This window comes from Drosophila simulans, chromosome 3R (assembly GCF_016746395.2).
Source record: "Drosophila simulans strain w501 chromosome 3R, Prin_Dsim_3.1, whole genome shotgun sequence".
Taxonomy (NCBI): domain Eukaryota; kingdom Metazoa; phylum Arthropoda; class Insecta; order Diptera; family Drosophilidae; genus Drosophila; species Drosophila simulans.
Genome location: NC_052523.2, coordinates 26234733 through 26253812, shown reverse-complemented (window position 1 = coordinate 26253812; position 19080 = coordinate 26234733). Strand labels below are relative to the sequence as shown.

General features: G+C 47.5%; 6 protein-coding genes across 9 annotated transcripts in view; 5 read left to right on the top strand and 1 right to left on the bottom strand.

Annotated features, from left to right (window-relative positions):
• Nucleotides 1–162: 162 nt before the first annotated feature.
• LOC6730181 (triosephosphate isomerase) lies at nucleotides 163–1795 on the top strand. 2 transcript variants are annotated; one of them, XM_002105436.4, is made up of 3 exons: nucleotides 163–491; nucleotides 676–1260; nucleotides 1322–1795. In XM_002105436.4, the coding sequence occupies exons 1-3, from the start codon at nucleotides 237–239 to the stop codon at nucleotides 1526–1528; spliced, it is 1047 nt and encodes a 348-aa protein (XP_002105472.1). In that variant the 5' UTR covers nucleotides 163–236; the 3' UTR covers nucleotides 1529–1795. The 2 variants fall into 2 exon arrangements, with proteins under 2 accessions (XP_002105472.1, XP_016036938.1); XM_016174069.3 differs by having other exon boundaries at nucleotides 441–519.
• A 573-nt stretch (nucleotides 1796–2368) lies between these two features.
• LOC6730180 lies at nucleotides 2369–5477 on the top strand. Its single transcript, XM_002105435.4, has 3 exons — nucleotides 2369–2959; nucleotides 3022–4293; nucleotides 4347–5477. The coding sequence occupies exons 1-3, from the start codon at nucleotides 2526–2528 to the stop codon at nucleotides 5395–5397; spliced, it is 2757 nt and encodes a 918-aa protein (XP_002105471.1). The 5' UTR covers nucleotides 2369–2525; the 3' UTR covers nucleotides 5398–5477.
• A 147-nt stretch (nucleotides 5478–5624) lies between these two features.
• Nucleotides 5625–9091, top strand: LOC6730179. The gene is made up of 4 exons (XM_002105434.4): nucleotides 5625–6345; nucleotides 6403–6565; nucleotides 6632–6830; nucleotides 6882–9091. Exons 1-4 carry the CDS (start codon nucleotides 5796–5798, stop codon nucleotides 8964–8966), a joined length of 2997 nt encoding a protein of 998 aa, XP_002105470.1. The 5' UTR covers nucleotides 5625–5795; the 3' UTR covers nucleotides 8967–9091.
• Nucleotides 9092–9220: 129 nt separating this feature from the next.
• Nucleotides 9221–11006, top strand: LOC27208398. Its single transcript, XM_016183981.3, has 3 exons — nucleotides 9221–10496; nucleotides 10558–10699; nucleotides 10756–11006. The coding sequence occupies exons 1-3, from the start codon at nucleotides 9992–9994 to the stop codon at nucleotides 10922–10924; spliced, it is 816 nt and encodes a 271-aa protein (XP_016036937.1). The 5' UTR covers nucleotides 9221–9991; the 3' UTR covers nucleotides 10925–11006.
• Nucleotides 11007–11576: 570 nt separating this feature from the next.
• Nucleotides 11577–12648, top strand: LOC6730178. Its single transcript, XM_002105433.4, has 3 exons — nucleotides 11577–11870; nucleotides 11938–12247; nucleotides 12308–12648. Exons 1-3 carry the CDS (start codon nucleotides 11616–11618, stop codon nucleotides 12646–12648), a joined length of 906 nt encoding a protein of 301 aa, XP_002105469.2. The 5' UTR covers nucleotides 11577–11615.
• A 248-nt stretch (nucleotides 12649–12896) lies between these two features.
• The window catches only part of LOC6730177 (protein similar), a 62947-nt gene continuing 56763 nt past the window's right edge, over nucleotides 12897–19080 (bottom strand). For all 3 annotated transcript variants that reach the window (XM_002105432.4, XM_016177830.3, XM_039294449.2), the window contains one exon: nucleotides 12897–14559. In XM_002105432.4, the coding sequence (XP_002105468.2) occupies nucleotides 13930–14559 (630 nt within the window). In that variant the 3' untranslated portion in view covers nucleotides 12897–13929. The remainder of the gene's footprint in view (nucleotides 14560–19080) is intronic.

Genomic DNA, 19080 nt, shown 5'->3' with positions numbered 1-19080 from the left:
AAGCCTGTTACTATAAGCTTTTCCAAAGCTTTCTGGGAACGACGCCAATACTGTTGGAGCCCAATACCCTAAAGTTCCCCATTCCCCAGATGGTTGGAGTCCCTGCTAAATTTAAAACCGGCAACATTTTTAAAATCCAAGCAAGCCGCTTATATAATGTCATAATAACTGTTTTATTACTTCTGACGAACACAAATTTGTAGCAGTTCTCTGCGGACACTGTAACCACAATAGAAATGCCGCCTGGTGTACTCACTAAGCTGAACAGGAACGGTATCCAGTGTATTGCATCAGTAACGCTTCTCCAGCGATTCCCATATCATCGGAACCACCACACCATTCCCACCATGGACCAGAACCGACCCACTGTGGGTGGTGTTACGGCGGAGGTACTAAAAGCCGTCGTTTCGCAAGCTCTGCTGGGCAAATTCACAGCTGTTTTCCCAAAGCTTTTCAAGTGCCAGTGGAAGACTTACGAAGGTCAAAAGAAGGTTAGTACATAAGCAGACGAACTTCGAGGTGGGTGTGTGCTCTGTGCCGGGATTAATCTCGAATCTGGGGAAAATCTGAGTGGAAAAGTCGACGACGAGCCTCCATTCAACGAGTTCCCTACTTGAAATTATCAGTTCCAAACACTCTAATAATAGTCCCCTTCTTTTGTCCACCGATCCGCAGTTCTACGCCAATTTCAGCACCGATTGCACCGACAGCAACAGCAACAACATGAGCCGAAAGTTCTGCGTGGGAGGCAACTGGAAGATGAACGGCGACCAGAAGTCCATCGCCGAGATCGCCAAGACCCTGAGCTCGGCCGCCCTCGACCCCAACACGGAGGTGGTCATCGGCTGCCCGGCCATCTACCTGATGTACGCCCGCAACCTGCTTCCCTGCGAGCTGGGTCTGGCCGGCCAGAACGCCTACAAGGTGGCCAAGGGCGCCTTCACCGGCGAGATCTCGCCTGCGATGCTGAAGGACATCGGCGCCGACTGGGTGATCCTGGGACACTCGGAGCGCCGCGCCATTTTCGGCGAGTCGGACGCCCTGATCGCCGAGAAGGCCGAGCACGCTCTGGCCGAGGGCCTCAAGGTCATCGCCTGCATTGGTGAGACCCTGGAGGAGCGCGAGGCTGGCAAGACCAACGAGGTGGTGGCCCGCCAGATGTGCGCCTACGCCCAGAAGATCAAGGACTGGAAGAACGTGGTGGTGGCCTACGAGCCCGTCTGGGCCATTGGCACCGGCAAGACCGCCACACCCGATCAGGTAAGGTCTCCACCAGAGTCTAATCCCTTCCAAAACTGATGTTTTACCTTCCCAATTGCAGGCTCAAGAGGTCCACGCCTTCCTGCGCCAGTGGCTGAGCGACAACATCTCCAAGGAGGTGTCCGCCAGCCTCCGCATCCAGTACGGTGGATCCGTGACCGCCGCCAACGCCAAGGAGCTGGCCAAGAAGCCCGACATCGATGGCTTCCTGGTCGGAGGCGCCTCCCTGAAGCCCGAGTTCGTGGACATCATCAACGCCCGGCAGTAAGCACTTCGATCTCAAGCATCAGATCGCTTTCGGCCAGCGAACTGCCCGCGGAGGAGGAGGCACTGGAGGACGGGACTCCATACTCCTGCGCGCAAATGCATTACGCACACACCTAGTTGTTGTCACCACCAAGTGCAGTTCCAAATTCATAGTTACCTTGCGAGAATGCTACTCACATCCTTGTTGTTGAACGTATAGTAGTCCATTGTGTAAATCTTAAATTATTCAGGCAATAATTATGCGCTACTCATTTACTTATATACCAAACCAAACAGGTGTCTTATTTTTTACAAGACTGTTTCAGCTATTTTTAGACCGATTGGTTGGACGACAAGGTGGGCAAAGTGGTGTGCACATATATGTGTCACCTCTGCGGACCTTAAACCGAACAAATTATTACTTAATTTCTGATAAGCAGGCGAAATGGCAAATCTTTTCAATATGAGTTCCGACGCGATGTGAGCCAACTAAATAATCGAGGCAATCATTGTATTCACATACTAAACAAGGGAATCAAATTATTTACATTATCTTTATGAAAATATCTTGCATAAAAAAAGCCTTCAAGAAGAAGAAATGCAACATAAGATAGCTTAACTTGAGATAAGAAAGGAAAGCAGTTTATACTTATGGTCAGAGTTCATTTCTAATCTAAGTGTTTGAAGATTGTGCGCAAAGTTGGGCAAATATGGAGCTAAACAAGGCAATTTCTTTGTAGCTGATAACTAATTTAGTTCATTAAGTTAGTAAATCCTCAAAACATGAACATGCTGAGAATTGTTGAACCCAAGTGACCTTAGCTACATTATCGATTTGACAGTTGTTCTCTTGTTCTCCGCTTTTGACCATTTTATTTACATTTCTGATCCTGAACACATCGATTTTATTCAGACTGGAGTTTTATATCAGAAAAAATTAAAGAAGTTTTTAGCCAAATCTTTTCAGAGTACAGAAAATTTCAACTTGGTTTTAGCGATAGTTTCCCCACAGCATCGACATGACGCAGTACTATGTCTTTGACGTAATCCTTGTGAACTCCAGTTTGCCAATTCCCCGCAAGTCCGCCAGTTTCAGTGCGGGTGGGAGGCCCGTCTACTCGGTTCGATTGTTCGAGGACTTTGAGGAGCTGTCCATGGAACGCATTTTCGTGGATCAGTTTCCCTCAGAGGCATTGGGTGGCTTTACCAGCAGTCCCTGTGAGCTGATAGGAGTATTGACCTCCAAGGGCGTAGGCGTGACTCTCAAGGAGAACGACGAGCTCATAGGATCGGGCAACGCCATGCTGGAATCTTCAATCCTGCGCCAGCTGACGGACCCCACCTTTTCGGTTACCCAGAATGTTACAGTTAAACTGACCAAAGGGCCAAAGAACGACCGAGTGGGTGAGGTGGAGCTACTCCTGAAGATCAGCTCCGCTTCACCGGATATAAAGTAAGTAGTGTTAACCAGATAGGGGAAATGTAGCATTCCTTTTAAGCCACGATCCTCTCTAGTCACGGCTTGATTCCATTTGGCTGCTATGACGTGTGCAAGCCTGTGGATCATTCGATCAACAAAAAGGACATTATCTTCACCCTGGGACGTTCCGGAAAGTGCGCAACGAACAGCTGCATCACGGATGAGCGCCTGATGTCGCACGCTGGAGCACCCTTCCAATGTCCACACGCCGCAAGTCAGAATCAGGAGGATCAGGATAACAAAGGAGGTGCCTCCGCCAAGTGTGGGTGTTTCCTGAGAGGAATGCAATTACCCCCGGATGTTGGCACGGAGAAAAAGAGGGAAAAGGCCGCTCTGAAGAAGCTCGTCGATGAACTGGGCCTAGACCAGATAAAAGTACCCAGTCCTCCAGACACACACGAGAAGTCCCGTCGTTGGCATTGCAAGTGCAAGCAGCCGAGTTCCAGCACGGATACTTCCTCCTGTGACATCAATGAGTTCACAGCGGAAAAGCCTCATAGAAAGAGAAAGGCCATATCCTTGACTGCCTCCATGGAGCGAGCTGCTCGTCGAAGACTCATAGGCACCTGTCCTGTAAAAGAGCCTGTTCTAACACAGGAGGCCTACAAGCCGCCGAATCTCTGCCAGCTCTGCCGTTCGGACATCAGTTGGCTGCCCAAGATCTCCGCCTGTCCCTACTGCGGCTACAAAACCTTCGAGGACATACAGCCCAGCGAGCAGCCCTACGATCTTACGCTAACTGCCCAGCAATTGCTAAGGGACTGCCTGCGCAAGGAGACCTGTGAACTGGACCTGTCCAAAGGTGATGATGAAGCCATGGGCGATCATATGAAGACCCACGACAAGGATGATCCTAATGTTCCGCAGCAATGCGGCTGCTTGGGCGGGAAGCCCTGCACTCGATGCCGCATCCGGAAGCTCTGCGAAAACTTTTTTAAGGAAAATGAGTGCAAGATTGAGCCACTCCCACAGGCTTATCCGCAGGCTCCAACCAAATCACAACCGGAAAGCAAGAAGGTAAAGCAAACCAACTCGGACGAATCTCTGCGTCGTACCCAACTGATCTCCATCTTCACGGAGATGCGGAACATGTACGGCAAGAAGAAGGGAGTCAACGAGGCGGATGCGGTGGCCGAGGAACTCAGGAAGGAGTGCGATGCAGCCTGCCGGAACACCAAGTCGGCCAAGGCCCGCAGGAAGGCCAGGAAGGCGCTGCAGAAGACACTGGACGAGATTGACAAGGCCTATCCCAAGCCAGGCAAAATGCGGATAAAGAAGCGGCGCACCCACCACAAAAAGTCCCGATGGTGAGATATGAAACCTACATTCGGTTCAGATAGATTAACCTCTCTTCTTGCAGCTACACCTTCTTAAAGCTGAATAATGTATCCAAAGACTCCCGTATCGGCCATCTGGACTGCATCTCGGGCAGCAAGCATACGGGCTACTGCAGGATTCCCTGTCACATGGGTTGGATGTGGACCAAAAGCGAGATGGCGCGCCACAAGTCGTGGCGCCCAGGAGCCATTTCTCGACCCATCCGACAACTAATGTCCTACTTTCTGAAGGACTTTCCTGCGGATAATATTTGCCTTTCGCGTTACCACTACCGACACAGAAAGTGCCGCAGGGTCCAGGAGCTGGAGGAGCCACTAGTGCAGCATCCTACGCTGCACATAAGTAGGAAGGGAGATGAGTACATCATCACCTTGCGTCCATTAAAGGATCCCAAGGCCCTGGCCTCCAGCGCCAACCCTTATGCGGATATGAAGCCCGTTGTCTTTCGCATTACTAAGGACCCCATGGCAGCAGGACTCCGCCAGATGAGAGTTAATCTTCAGGACAAGGGATTTGCCCCGTGCACTTGTCGTCGGCCGGTGGCCAGTTGCTTTTGCCGGAGTCACGTTGAGAAGAAGCGAATCCAGTACGAGGTGGAGAACGAGTGTCGCCAGCGTGGTTGGCCAAACAACTCGGATACCTTCGTATACTCCCCAAACAGCGACGATGATGACAGCGATCGGGAGTACGAGTTTGGGGTTACTCCTCCGGCGGGAGTCATAAAACCCGAACGGGTGCGACAGCCGGACAGAGCGCACGTGGAGACCCAGTACGTGGATCACGACTGGGCCGCTCCCACCATGTACCCGCATCCGGCCAACATGCTTGTCCAATACGGCGGATGCGTGATGGGCGAGCGAAAGAAGATGTTCCCATGGATCTTCGGAAAGGGCGACGTTCACGCGGATCCACCGAAGCCGCGCCTGAAGAATCCGCCCAAGAAGAAACCACGCAAGCAGCTTCCCTTCCGCAATGTCGGTGGCTACGATGATCCCCGGAGGTTCGATCCAACCCCACTAAACAGACCTTGGCACAAGTCTAACTCCCATGGTGGCGGAGTCCCAATGTATTGATGTTAGTAATAACAAGTATAGCCATAGACTTTTACATCTCAAATAAATGACGGTTTCGGCATTCCAAGAATTCCACGTAATTGAATTGGTTTTATCCTTTCGGCATTAGTTGTATAGCCTAAGAAAGTCGGGATTTATTAAAACCCATTTGGCTAATGTAATTCCATGTAACCCAGGATGCGGTGAGTTCTACTTCACCTGGGCTTTACAGTCCGATTCCGGAACCCAGCTCATTCTCTATTGATAGTTCAGGTCGATCGCTTCAGGCTCAAGTTATCTATAAATTGCTTACTTTTATGTGAATTCTCGTGACATAGCCCGTGCGCTTTTTAAAATTATTTGTGCAAGAAAAATTTTAGACTCGTGGACGACCCGATATCGATTTCTAATCGGCCAGGATGGAGAAGTTCGAGTGCAAGCCAGAGCCGGTGGAAAGGAAGGAGAAGCCGGTGGAGGAGCTAATGGACTGGGATGCCTACTACAAGAACCGCGGATTAGTCAGCACCCGATTGGGCAGCAGCAAAGCGGACTATATGCACTGCTCCACGTACCAGGAGAAGGGTAATGCCCAGGAGAAGGACAAGAAGGGAAAGGGAGCGTGCTGCTGCTCCTCCTGTCCGGTTCGGAACCGGGAAGAGGTATACCAGCCCAGGTGCCCGGCTCCCGGCCAGAAGGGCAAGCCCAACAGGGATTACATGCGCTGCTTTGCCGCCAAACTGATTGTTCAGAAGCTCAACATGCCCGGTAGGGATTTCGAGTGCCAGGATAAGCTGCAGGTCAAGGCAAACGTGTGCCGCGGGTGCAAGATCTGCCTCGGTTACAGCAGCATCAATGTCAACTGTCTTCCCCTGAATCCGGACAAGACATTCCAGATGGAAGCCGAGTGCCTGCAGAGGCAGCTGGCCGAAGGCATAAACATTTCCGTGGTCTACCTGCGCAAGGAGATCGGTAAGTGTGCAGAAGACCTCCGACACGTAAGCAAATCACTCACCTAATCCTCTCCAGCACGAGGCTGCTACTTTCCACCTGCGGCGGTGGTCAGTCGCATGATCAACGATTTTGACGAGATCGTGCACGACGCGAATGTGGAGCTGACCTGCAAGGGATGCACCGTCGGCATAATGAACATCCGCTTTGCCATGCAGATGCGCTGCCAGACCCTCAAAGAGTAAGTAACGCCACCAGGACCTGATCCTCGAGCAGCCTGAATGCGATAGCACCTGAACTTCAATAGAGATGCGGTCGATGGACGATTGGCGGGCGGCCAGGAGCGGGGGTGTTTTCCGAACATGAATGTGGATCTCCAGGACCTCTCCTTCATGTCCACCTCTTCTATTGATCCGTGTGTGGGTTTCATGCCCAGTGATACGGAGGTAGCGCAGGATTCCCCTTCTTGCAGTGAAGATAAGCCCCAGGATTTTGTTCAATGTCAGGTGAAACAAGAAACCCATTGTTTCTGATTATTTCTAAATGATTTTCCTTAGGATTCCCCACCTCGCCTGATCGACATGGCGGGTCCCTATCCCGTGTACTCCTGTCCCAACGTGGACGACGGTTGTGTGTCCTTCGAGCCTCCGGCGGGTCCTGCCACTCAGTTCTCCTCCTGCCAAAAGAACGTTCTAGGTGAGGGAAATGCGAACCGCCTGTGCCAGAAGCATTCCTCGCCAAGACTGCGACAGATGCACATCAGCAACACCCGATCCTGCGTCCTTTGCGGCGAGGATGTCTCCTGGTTACCCAAGGTTGCCGCCTGTCCTTGCTGTGGCTATAAACCAGTGCCGGAGTTCAAGGAGCGACCCTACGACGAGCAGGCCACTGCCCAACAGATTCTGCTGGACCATCTGGAAAATCCCGTGGAGAATCTCAGCTTTGATATGGGATCGGTCGAAGGCTGTTCGGCCGATGAAGAACATGGTGTTCCTGAACCCACCTCGGAGGCCTTTGAAGCAATAGTGAAGGACTACCAGCTTCTGAGGCGCAGCATTCGCGAGTCCAACACCAAAGCCACCCAGTCGGCCACCAAAAATCCCACTGCTCAAGAAGGTCCACCCCAGCCGCAAGATTTGGCCAAGGTATTTACGGAGCTGAGGGATCTGTTCAATGTTAAAGCCGCGGATGAGAACCAGAAGATCCAGGACATCTGCGCGGAGGCCTGTGTCCTTGCGAAGTCGCACAAAAAGAGCAAAAATCGTCCTGCATCGCCGGAAAGGACAAAGGCTGGCAAGGCGGAGCCTGTGGAGGATGCCTGCGAAACACCGCGGAAGACGAAGAAGCGTCGCCCGAAGGTCAAACGTCCCTATAAGTCGAGGTACTACTCAATGTATCGCCCTACGGAGAGGCCCAAGGAAAATGTGGCTATCCCGGATGCAGGCAAAAAAGTTCCCAGCCACATGGGTTGGCTGTGGACCGCTCATCCACTAGCCAACAAGCCCGGCTGGCGACCCGGAGCCATTCGACGCTCCATTCGCGGTCTAATGAGTTACTTTCTTAAGGACTTTCCCGTGGATAACATTCCGGTGTCAAAGTACATGTCGTACTATAAGCATAAGATGTTGCCGCGGTCTCCACCGGGTGAGAAGGCGGAGGACTTGGTGCAGGTTCCCACGCTGCACATAGAAAAGAAGAACGATGTGTACACCATTACCCTGCGTCCTCTCAAGGATGCCAAGACGCTCGCTCGCTCCGCCAATCCCTACGTGAAAATGAAGCCCGTTCAATTCCGGATCGTGAAGAACCCGCTGCTAAAGGAAATTCGAGATTTGAAGCGCTGCCTCAAGGGAATGGGATTCAGCAAGTGCTCTTGCCACAAACCCCTGATGGCCTGCTACTGCCGCAGTTTCGTGGACAAAAAGCGGCTGCTGTACCACGTCCGGAGGGAGTGCGAGCGCCGGAAGATAGATTCCTGCGAGGATGAACTTGTTCTAACGGACACCTCCGACAGCGAGGATGAGTTCGACTTTGGGGTCACTCCGCCGGCGGGCTTAATGCGTCCAGAGCGACTGAAGAGCTCCCATGTGAAGCACACCGAGACGCAGTACAACGAGAGTGACTGGGTCAATCCGAGCCTATATCCCCATATGCCCGACGCCACAGTCCAGTACGAGAGCTGTGTGATGGGTGAGCGGGAGAAGCCTTTCAATTGGATCTATGGAAAGGGCGTCATCCAGGAGGAGCCCAAGCCGCCCAAGATGAGGAACATTCCAAAGAAGCCCAAGAAGAAGAAGCCGGTCCCCGGTCGCGTTGCTGGTGGTTTCTCGGGACAGGATCAGCAGGATTCCTGTATCTACAGCCGAGTCAACAACACCACCATCCAAACTAGGGACCGGGTGATAAGGCCCAAATGTAGTCCTCCGAACTACAGCACCGACTCGGAACTTCCACTGTCTGGCGACCACATGCGCCTCCTGGATCAGGCCGCCTATCCACCCACAGCTCCACAGCGCCAGCAGCCTTGGTCCCGGGAAATGGCCAACGAGCGGAAGCGGCAGAAGGTTAAGCGAAGAACGAAGAAGATGGTCCGGTTCGACCCCACCCTCGGACCGCACTCCTCCGACAGTTCCATCCACTGATTTCATCAATCAGGGTCGCCTATGCATTCACATCGCACCCCCATATCATCATACCATTTTAGCCTAGCCATCTTCCGTTTAAAGACAACAACCGCTTAAAATTATAAGTTTTAACAAAATTACAATTAACGTGTTTTCTTGATGATAGTTCTGACCTAAGGAGGATACTTCAAATATTCAATCAAATATCTATTCAACCAGCTGATTGATTATTTTCACGCGTGAAAAATAGGCTAGTTTATATATGTAGTCTGAAACCACTAATCATATGTGCGATAATTACTTTAAATGTGCTTATCTAACCTTAACCCACCTGAATTCAACCCATGATTATTTCAGAGATCATATCTTTTCTATGATTACTCGAGGTCATTACTCCAACGCTAGTTTGTTTATCTAACCTTAACACTTTAACGCATTTACCATTCGAAGGGGGCTATTGCTCAATTTTGATCTGTTTACCCAACCTTCGTCGCTCTGCAAGTGACATAACTGCAGCCCGTGAGTTCACTTCGCGGAATATGCAAATTTTCCGGGCCATAGTCGGCCACAAATGTCTTTCTAATAAGGAGAGTTTATCTACGATTGCCAGAGCACTGAGAAAAATGTACATAACTAATTTTCTGCTTTCATAGAATGGGTAGTATAATATAGGTATACATTTTTCTGTGTGTCGCTTTCGTTGTGGACTGTTGCACCCGCTGTATCAAAAGCACCATCTGCTCCAACTCAAACTTGTTGAATCACTTCTTTAAGTGATGCTTTCTTTTCTTATCCTCGGCGAATCAGTTATCGTTATCCAATCGATCGTTGGCCACTTGACATCGCAAATTCGCCTACTATTTGGGCCCACGAAGCGTTGAAGACGCGCCTCCGTCTTACGCTATGGTTTTCCGACTAAATGAATATCATATCTTGATTGCCGGAGCGTGGGGCATGTAATTCTCCGACTCCATGGAGCTTACAAAGCGAGTTCCGAGTTTTGGGGTGACAATCAGACGAATTCCAGCCGCTGGAGCGACAGCATGTGCTTGGCGCGGATCTTACATGTGCTGGGTATAATGGCCCTCTTTTCGCAACTGGGTTTCTTCGGAGAAAGTGTCGTTGGGAGCGATGTGAGCTATGGGGATTTTTACGGCAATGCCAGTGCCAGAATGCTTCGATTCCGAGACTTTGAACCTCGCCAGCAAAGCGGAAGAATGGACGTGGAACTCGACCTGGATGCGGAGGAAAAGGCTGGACAGGATCGCGAGGGTCGTGGCTTCCATTTCCATGCCAGCGGCGAGGATGTGAGTGTGGAATTGGAGTTTATCGTTCCCTTCCTCAAAGTTCCTGTGAAGAGGAGCATGAACATGGCTCGAGATGCTATCCAGAACATACTAAATCTACGAACTGGTGCTCTAGTGAACACAGCAGTTGTTGTGGCCGCTGGAGCAGTCATAGCTGGTGTAGTTCGATTACTTATAGCTCCACTGGTGATCACCTCGCTGGGTAATGGATATGGCTACAAATCCCATCCAGACAGAAGCAGTAAGTCTATGCAGTATAAATCTTTTAGTGGGTCCAACTATACATGGCTTTTCTGGAATAGTGCGCCGGTTCACTGATGTGGTAGAGTCCCAACTGGAGGAGCATAACATCGACATGTCCGTATGTGTACAGCGAATGATCTGTCAGTATCTGCAGCAAAACCTATCATCCGGGTATGCCAGGGCTCTGAATGTTTTGACCAGGTAACTAAGATTTTTTTCCGATTTTAACAATATGTTAATCCACTTTCCCTTTCCAGCTCCTCCTGGTTGCATTCTGTCGTCGATGGAACTGCAGTCTTCCATGCCATCCAATCAGCTAGAAGTAGTCGCAGTTGTACCCATACATATCGAAGTTGCAAATGGCCCAATCGGCTAAATTGGAAGTCCTGGGAAATACCAAAGGTTCCCAAATTTAGTAATGGATAACATCGAATGTTTCAAAAACCTTGTTATATTTATTTATTTATTTAAAAAGAGATTCAAACATTAATATTCTTAAGTTATTGTAAGACAGAGCTTTTCAATAAAAAGAGCCATAAAAGATATGACACCAGCTTTTCTTCACGCCAATGTTTTCTTATGTAATGGAAATGCCGGAAAATTAGATTAATTTCTGCCACTTCTTCGTCAATTAGAGAAGGTAGCTATCCTATCTTCCGCTTTCATCTGGCCGACACTTCCTCAAGCTAATCGTTTTCGCACCTCCATACCTGTTATGTCACACAGCCCACTTTGTTGCATTTTGTTTCCAAGACATGGGTGGAAACTGGAGTTACTGTCGAAAATTATAGCAACCAAGAGCCAGCCAAGCGGGAATTACACTGAACAACATTTTATGACACCTGCTTCAAAGAATATGATGAGACGAAGTACTCAGCAACTACTCACCTTTACCTACTAATCCATGTAGAAATGAATGTATATTTTACATGTAGTGAACACCTTGAAAATTTAATAAATAATTATCCATTTGAAATGGGATTTTTTTGCTCAGTGCACATTTAATCCAGCCAAGCAAATCGGCTGTGGTGGATGAGAAGTCTTTTGGTGACACCACCTGGGAAATTGATTCAAATGTTCATCGACTACGCACCCGGACGGATCTCGCAGCGGAAAAATGAAGCTATTGTACCTGACATGTGCCCTCCTGGCCAGCTGTGCCGTCATTTGGGCCGCCAGTGGGGAGGAGGAATCGGAGCAGGAGGAAGGACCGGAGAAGCTAGCCAAACAGCACGGATCAAGGCCTCATCCTGGACAAGGATTCAAACTGATATCCTTCGATGCCGTGGGAAAACACATAGCCTTGGGTCTGGATTATCTAGTGCCTTTTCTGGAGGTGCCTGTCAAGCGAAAGCGGAATGCTCCACCGAAGGTAATGCTCCGTTTAAGAAATCATTGTGAAGAGAGAAATTTTCCATTTTCATTTCTCCTCCTCACAGCCTTTAGTTGTAGTGAATTCCGCTGCTGTTGTTAGTTGCGGCCTCGTGGTGGCCGGTGGAGTCTTGGTGGGTCACCTCATTCGGAGTTTGGGACTGGAGGCCATCACTGGAGATGATCAACGACCTATTTTCGGTAATTCTTCTACACATAAACCGAAGTCTTCGGAGGAAGAGGGTTCGTCTTCTACGCCAGCACCTACAAATTCTACAAATGCCACTGCAAGGGGGCTTTTCGATGACAACCTTAGTTTTCCTGGAATACTTGACAACTTTAAGCTGATTTACCGCAATGAAACTGGAGATCGAGTGGGTAAGTTTAACTATCGTAACTCATTCGGGAAGCAATCCTTATTATATTATTTTTAATTAGCTACCACTCTTCCTAACATTCTGGGTATGATTGAGCGCACCTTTCTCAAGAACGACGTGGATCTGACGGTCTGTCTGCTGAAATCCATATGTACTTTGACCCACAATGCTGGTGAAAAAGTAAGCAAGGGCCAGGCTTCGGACTTTGAGCACCTGCTGGATGGAGCCACCAAGTGGTCCTGGCTGCTGGCCTGGTTGGATCAGTCCGCTTTTCGAGACGCCATCGAAGCAGGAAAGGCAAACGTGCCCCATCAATGCGCCATCAAATATCCGGAATGCAAATGGGTAGCTCCTGAGGAGCAAATCATGGAGTTGTTGCGTAACAATATACAGTTCAAATAGCGTGTTATTTTATTTATTGTACCAATTATTCATTCTTCATCATGTTTAATAAGTTTGTGTATCTAAAAATATTTCCATATTATACATAAATTCTACAGCGTAAACACACTGCCCGTGGTTTGTGTCTCTGATAATCGGCGGGGCGAATTAAACGTCAACGGCGAATTCAATTGTAAATTCGGGTTCATCCTCTTAAATTCTGCAAAAAATAAGCCAAGTTCCTCCCAAGTTCATAAAAGGATCACAGATTTATGCATGCAACTTTCATCGAAATGAATTCTATATTTATTTTGCCAATTAATGTTAAAACAAGTTTAGAAACACTGAACATTGATTGAATTTGGATTTAAGCAAGCAAACAGTTTGTTTTGTATGATGCGCCTTAAACAGAATTATAACTAATTTACATAAAGAACTGGTAATCAGGAATAAGAAATCCACAAGTGTTTGAAAATGATTGACACAAAGTAATTTTATAGAAATGCTCAAAGTATATCCTGAAGTTTGGATCAACTGAATCGGGTACAATTTTCACTTAGTTCAATTAATTAATGTTAAAAATATTATAATAACTACAATTATTCATTGTAGCTCTTGAAAACATTGAAATTAAAACCTTAAACTTAATATTACATTACTATATATTTTTTTGTTTTTTCTTGTTTTTTTTTTAATATTTATTGTAAAACATGTTCAAAAACTTTTTTTGTCGTCACAGCATTTTTGCTTGAAAGTTATAAAACAGAATACAACCATCACCAAAAAACTTGTTTGAGCCTTCCAGCAAAAAACTATGAACATTTTTCAACGGTATTTTCTCCTTGTAATCTAAAGGTTTATCATTATTTTTCGACTGGTTTTCCACCTCCTCTGCTATTTTGCTCCTCATCCATCTGTTGTGTAAACGGTTTGCATATAGAAAAACATTAAGACTAAATTACATACGTGTATATTCTTCTGTTCTAGGCAGTTAACATGGCTACAAAACTATTCAAGTGTGATTAACCCTTCCTGTTTGTAAATGTGTCGGTTAGCATGGGGTCGGGGCCAGGGTCAGGGTCAGGGGTCAAGTGTTGGATCATCGTCGGGGGGAAATGGTTGGTGGGGATGGGTCCTGTCAGGTTGTCAAGTTGGTTATGCGGGGTCCTACTTTCACGCAAGGCTCAAAATCAATCTTTTGGTTAGCTTCCTTCTCGATGCTCAGTTTAATTTCAATGTTTTCTCTCGTCCTCCGCCAAAAAATGCCTCATATCAAATGCAGTGCATGCTAAGGTACTGAATCTAGGCGATTTCTGGCCAACCCAGGACCTGCTCCAACTGGTTGTCGCTGAACTCGAAGCCACCCTCGCCCATGATGTAGTCGTCGTTGACCAGGTCCATCATCGCCGGCGTGTGCAGCAGAGGATTGCTGCTGTCCAGGAAGGAAATGGAGGTCTTCCTGCTGGGGGCGTTACTGCCGCTTCCGCATCCTTCGAGCTCCTCTTCCACCGACTTCTGGGTCACTGGAGTCTCCACGTCCAAAGCCGGTGGTGCAGACTCAGCCTGATTAGTGCTAGTGGAGCTTGAGGTCAGCCTCTTACGCGGTGACCCCGATGACCCATCCACCAGGCTGTTCTCATCGATGCCACTGTCGCTGGAGGCATCCGTGTCGCAGGCTGTCAAGCCGGGGGGCACCGAGTCATCAAGGGAAAGCACTGACCCGGTCTCGCCGTCACCTCTACTGGAATCGGAGCCTCCGAAGACTGGAGACAGCTGGAAGTTGGTGCCACTGATCAGCGGGTTGTGGTGATAGTCCCGCAGCACCGAAGACGTGGAGGTGTGACAGTGCAGGGGCAAACCATATTTGCCCAGCGGAGTTGGCTGCTCCAGGGAGTTGTCCTCATCGATTATCATTGCTTCGGAATCGTCATCCTGGTTTTTGGGGCAGAAAAGAAGAACAAAAAAAAGAAAAATCCAAATTAGCACAGTTTTGAGTTAACGAGGTCAAATGCTTAAAAACAAATTTAACATATTTCTTTACAGGAAGCACTCCACTTTTCATTCAGTACACAAGGATTATTATACATTTGCTTTGGTTAATGGATCGATTTTCTTAATGGCCCTACCTAATCCTTACTTATTGGTATTCATAAATAATAGCTTACAATTAAAATTACAATTATACCTTAAGTACCACAATCTGGGCTTAAATTAATTTAAATTAACCGATTTCCAGCTAAGTTACTCCCCAACTCCCCCATCAATTGAATCCCTAGAGAACGCAACTTTCGACTGTGTTTTTCGTGGCTATTCCTATGCAAATGTCGGCCTATTAACTCGATGAGACCTGCAGGGAAATTTTGATACCTTGACAGTAAAGCGAAAATCGAGCGGAAAAACAGAGCTAAGTCGGAGCCATGAAGATGCTCAAAGTCACTCGTTTAAAGAAGCTCAAGCCCCCCAGAAGTCCCTGTGGAAAAGCCACGGGAAAGCGGGCAACATCAGGAAGCTCTCAGGCAGTGAAAAGCCAGGCCGCAAAGTCCACCCCACTCTGGGCCGTGGAACCCGCAATAAATCATATTTTAATGATGGTTGGGAATGGGTCCTGCTGCTCGCGATGAAACAGAATCCAGCGGCGGGACATTATTATGCTCTGGATTTCAGATTGACACAAAGAACGCCCCCACTTGCGCTTTAAGAGCCACCAGTCCGTGCCCATTTCCATTCCCGCCAGTCTGACTGACAGGAAGTGGGGAATATATCAATTTCGACCGATGCCAAGCTGCCGCCTGCACTTCTCATACAGTGGAAGTAACATATCAACATCGGATTCTGAAGTACATTAATAAATGTCGATGTAAAGTTTAAAGTTTATTCATTTAAAGCATGCAGTGCAGCCATACCACCAAAATGGAGGTTCTTATTTTACGAAATCAATCTTAAAACCACTCATAATTGCAGTTTTTCTGTGTGCAGACTTTGACAACGGCCGTGACGAAGATAAAGTTGCCAAAAATGTGACTGGACATCAGTGGATAAGGGTTCACGTGCAGTCCATTGAACCGCACCCCTGCCCGCTGTTTGCCAAGCTTTCATCGGGTATTGCTAGTCTTCGATTGCAGCTAGTGCTAATTGCAGCCATTACGGACTGAAAGCGAAAGTGCTGTAAGTTGAGCGATGGGTAAACAATATAGGGGACAAAGAAAGTGAAAGTCGGTGCCATGACATCTGTGCCAGCAGAAACCCGCTCCCGAGGGCACATCATCGAAGGCGATGGGGCAACACCCAATAACATTTTCCCCGCCCACGGCCGACAGGGCGTATGCGTAACGAAATGATGAGAAACTCCAGTGGCACGCGCACTGCCCCCCAGGACATCGTCGGTGGCGAGTGTAGGAGCCGTGCAATAGGCGCATTGTTTGATATATTGTGTGGCACGCCTGCCAGAACTCGGCCAATGGTCTAATATGCTCTAATAAATTATTAAAGTCAATTGGTGCCACGGAACAGGCGAAAACTATTAGATAAAGACGGCATTGTCCTGGCAATGCGTTGGTAAAGGTTTCCGGAAATGCCAGGGCATTACGATAATTGCCATTCCTCCGCCGCTCCATCACTTTGATGTCTTAGACGGCAGCTTTGGGCCGACTTTATGGCGGATTTCGCCATTTCCCCAGTGTTATGCTGAGCTGGCTTGGCAGGACTCTGCGCCTTTAAAGCCGCCTAATTGGATTCTCTTTTTTTATGGCATCGCATTTCATCGACGCCTCGTTGCGTACGTGCCACGCCCACTCGGCGGCCCACGAAAGAAAGTCCAATAGAAAAACAAAAGCAATTAAAGCGAAACTTTGCTTTCACTTCGGCCGCGTGCTGCTGCCAAGTTTCTGCAGAAAAATCTGCTGTCACCGCACAATAAAAAGGGAAAAGTAGGCAGCAAAAGTACCTAAGGACTACTGTAACATTTTCAAGAACTCGACTCTTGTTGCGTAACGCAACGCAATGGAAAACTCCTGGGAATACGCTCGAAAGGATTGCCCACTTATTTGCCAGGCCCGCCATAACGAGGTGAAATTGAAATTGAAAACTGGGCCCGAAATCAATAAGCAATAAACTTGAATAACTCATGCAGCCTTCTCGTCCAGGGAGACAACGTGGCGTATACGTAATGCAATTGTCGCCAGGCATATTTCCCAAATAGGCGGTGGGCTTTCCTTTAGAATTTAATTTAGCACAGCGCTCGTGTGTGACGAAAATTCGTCATTTATTTAGGGGCCAACGGAGCGAAAGATTTAAATTTGGCCAGAGAGTAAAACGAAAATCTCGAGATAAGGGGCAGAAAGTTATCCGTGTGTCTAGATGTGCTCGGCATACTCAAGCGTTTTGACTCGAGGAGACAAGACAATAAGGAATTCAATTCCAGAGACGGCGCAAGTTTGGGCAACTTGATTAGCTGGCAGCATCATTTATTCCAATCAAAAGATTTTAATAAATTGCCAGTCAGTGGGGCGACTGGCAAGCACACAATGCTGAATGGAGATTAATCAATTCCCAGGCCGGCCTGTCAATACAAATATGCTCGAGGGCCAATGTATGCACATAAATCGAAGCGAAAAGTTGTAAGCATCGACATCGCCCATTCCTCAGCGAACTTTTCCAAAGAAAACACAACGCCGCGCTTTTCTCCAAAGTAATTTTCCCTTATCTGCTGCATCGGTTGATTTGCTGGAGGTTCGGCTTTATTGTTTATTGGATTTACTAAAATATTTATTAAAAGTTTATTAAAATACTTTATAATCCAGATATCATATCATATGCCATATCGTATCGTACTACATTCGCTTGTATATGTATAAGTTGCTTGACATCTTGTATATATATAATATATATTTATGTATATAGGTGTATATATGTATAATATTGCATACTTTGCGGCGTTTACACACTAGTTTGCCTTACACGAGTCTAATTCAAGGCTAGTTTTCAAATTACGCTAACATCTTGTGGAACTGGAGGTATTCTCGGTGTCGTTTGTGTGGTGTTCGTGTGGGATAGGGTGTTATATGGGATACGGTTTCGGGTTTTGGCCTTCACCTAAAGAGCTTAGTCTGGGTGAACAAACACAAACACTCCCGGGTAATTGTTGCAAGTTAACCGGAGGAGGCTGAAGCGATTTGTTGGCATGGCAAACGGAGGCAAATGCCCCGTGAAAACGACTCGTCATTTGTTGTCGCCACTCTGACAAATGAGTCCTGGAACAAAGGTTACACTTGTAGATAGAACTCTGTGACCTGCTGATCCCGGCAGTCATAACACAATTTTGCATAACGCCAGAGCCAATTAATCAGAGCCAAATGAGAGTGGGAACTTCAAATTGACTGCCTGGATAGAGGGAATCCCAGCCAGGAGCATTAATCAAGTTCAGCCAGCCGCCAAATCAATTGCAACGCACACAAAGTGCTTGTCACCTCGACTTCTTCGTTTTGAGTTATGATGAGTTGGCCAAAACGGGAGCTACTCGTTCGGTAAACGGATATGTCAGAGTGTATAGTATTATTATTTGCTAGCCCGAAATTACAGCTAATAAAGTTGCACAATAAATCTGTATCTTAGGGGGAGGGGCGCTGTGTGTTGTTTGCTGAGGTGACTCACAAAATTTCACTAAATGTACTTTACTTTCGTTACTTTACTGAAGCTTTTCTCCGAGGTATTCGACGCACATAGGTAGGCTATAAAATTACACAACATTTAGTTAGTTTACTTTAAGTTACTTGCTCTAGACTTGCGCTAGTTTTAATTTAGTTAGTTTAGGCTTAGGGGGCTCTCTAGTTAATTCTTTGCTATAAATGCGAGACACACACAACAAGAAGTGGAGGTAGTAAAAAACGCTCGTTATCAAAGGGTCGCACAACATTCACTAGGGTGTATTGAACTATCAAAAGTCGGAATAGGCATATGTTTAGGATAGGTATATGTATGTATATTTTAGTTAATGTTATATGTATACACGAGGTATGTAAGTAAGCGCCGATCGGGGACCTTGGATTGACCCCGAACGACCTACACGATCGTACTTATGCATGTACTGAGGTATATGTGGTATATTTGTGGTATTGTATGTACTTTCTGTTCGATTCTCGTTCTTGAATTTGCACTCCGTCGCGATAAAGCTACCCATCTACCCATCTATCCAACTCCCCATCTCGATTCCCTCCGATTTCCTGTCCATCTCTCGTCTGTCATACGTAACGCGAAAAATTGCAACTAAATGTGATGATTGGGATCCGTGATCTTCTACTACAAAGTCGTATTGTTATTGTTATCGTTAATCGATCTGAATTTGACTTGCGCGGGCTTAGTAATACTATCTCGATATCGTAGCTAAATATTAGGCAGCTTACTGGCTAGGCTAGGCTAGGCTGCTCCCCATGCTCGGCGACCTATAGTTAAGTTTAG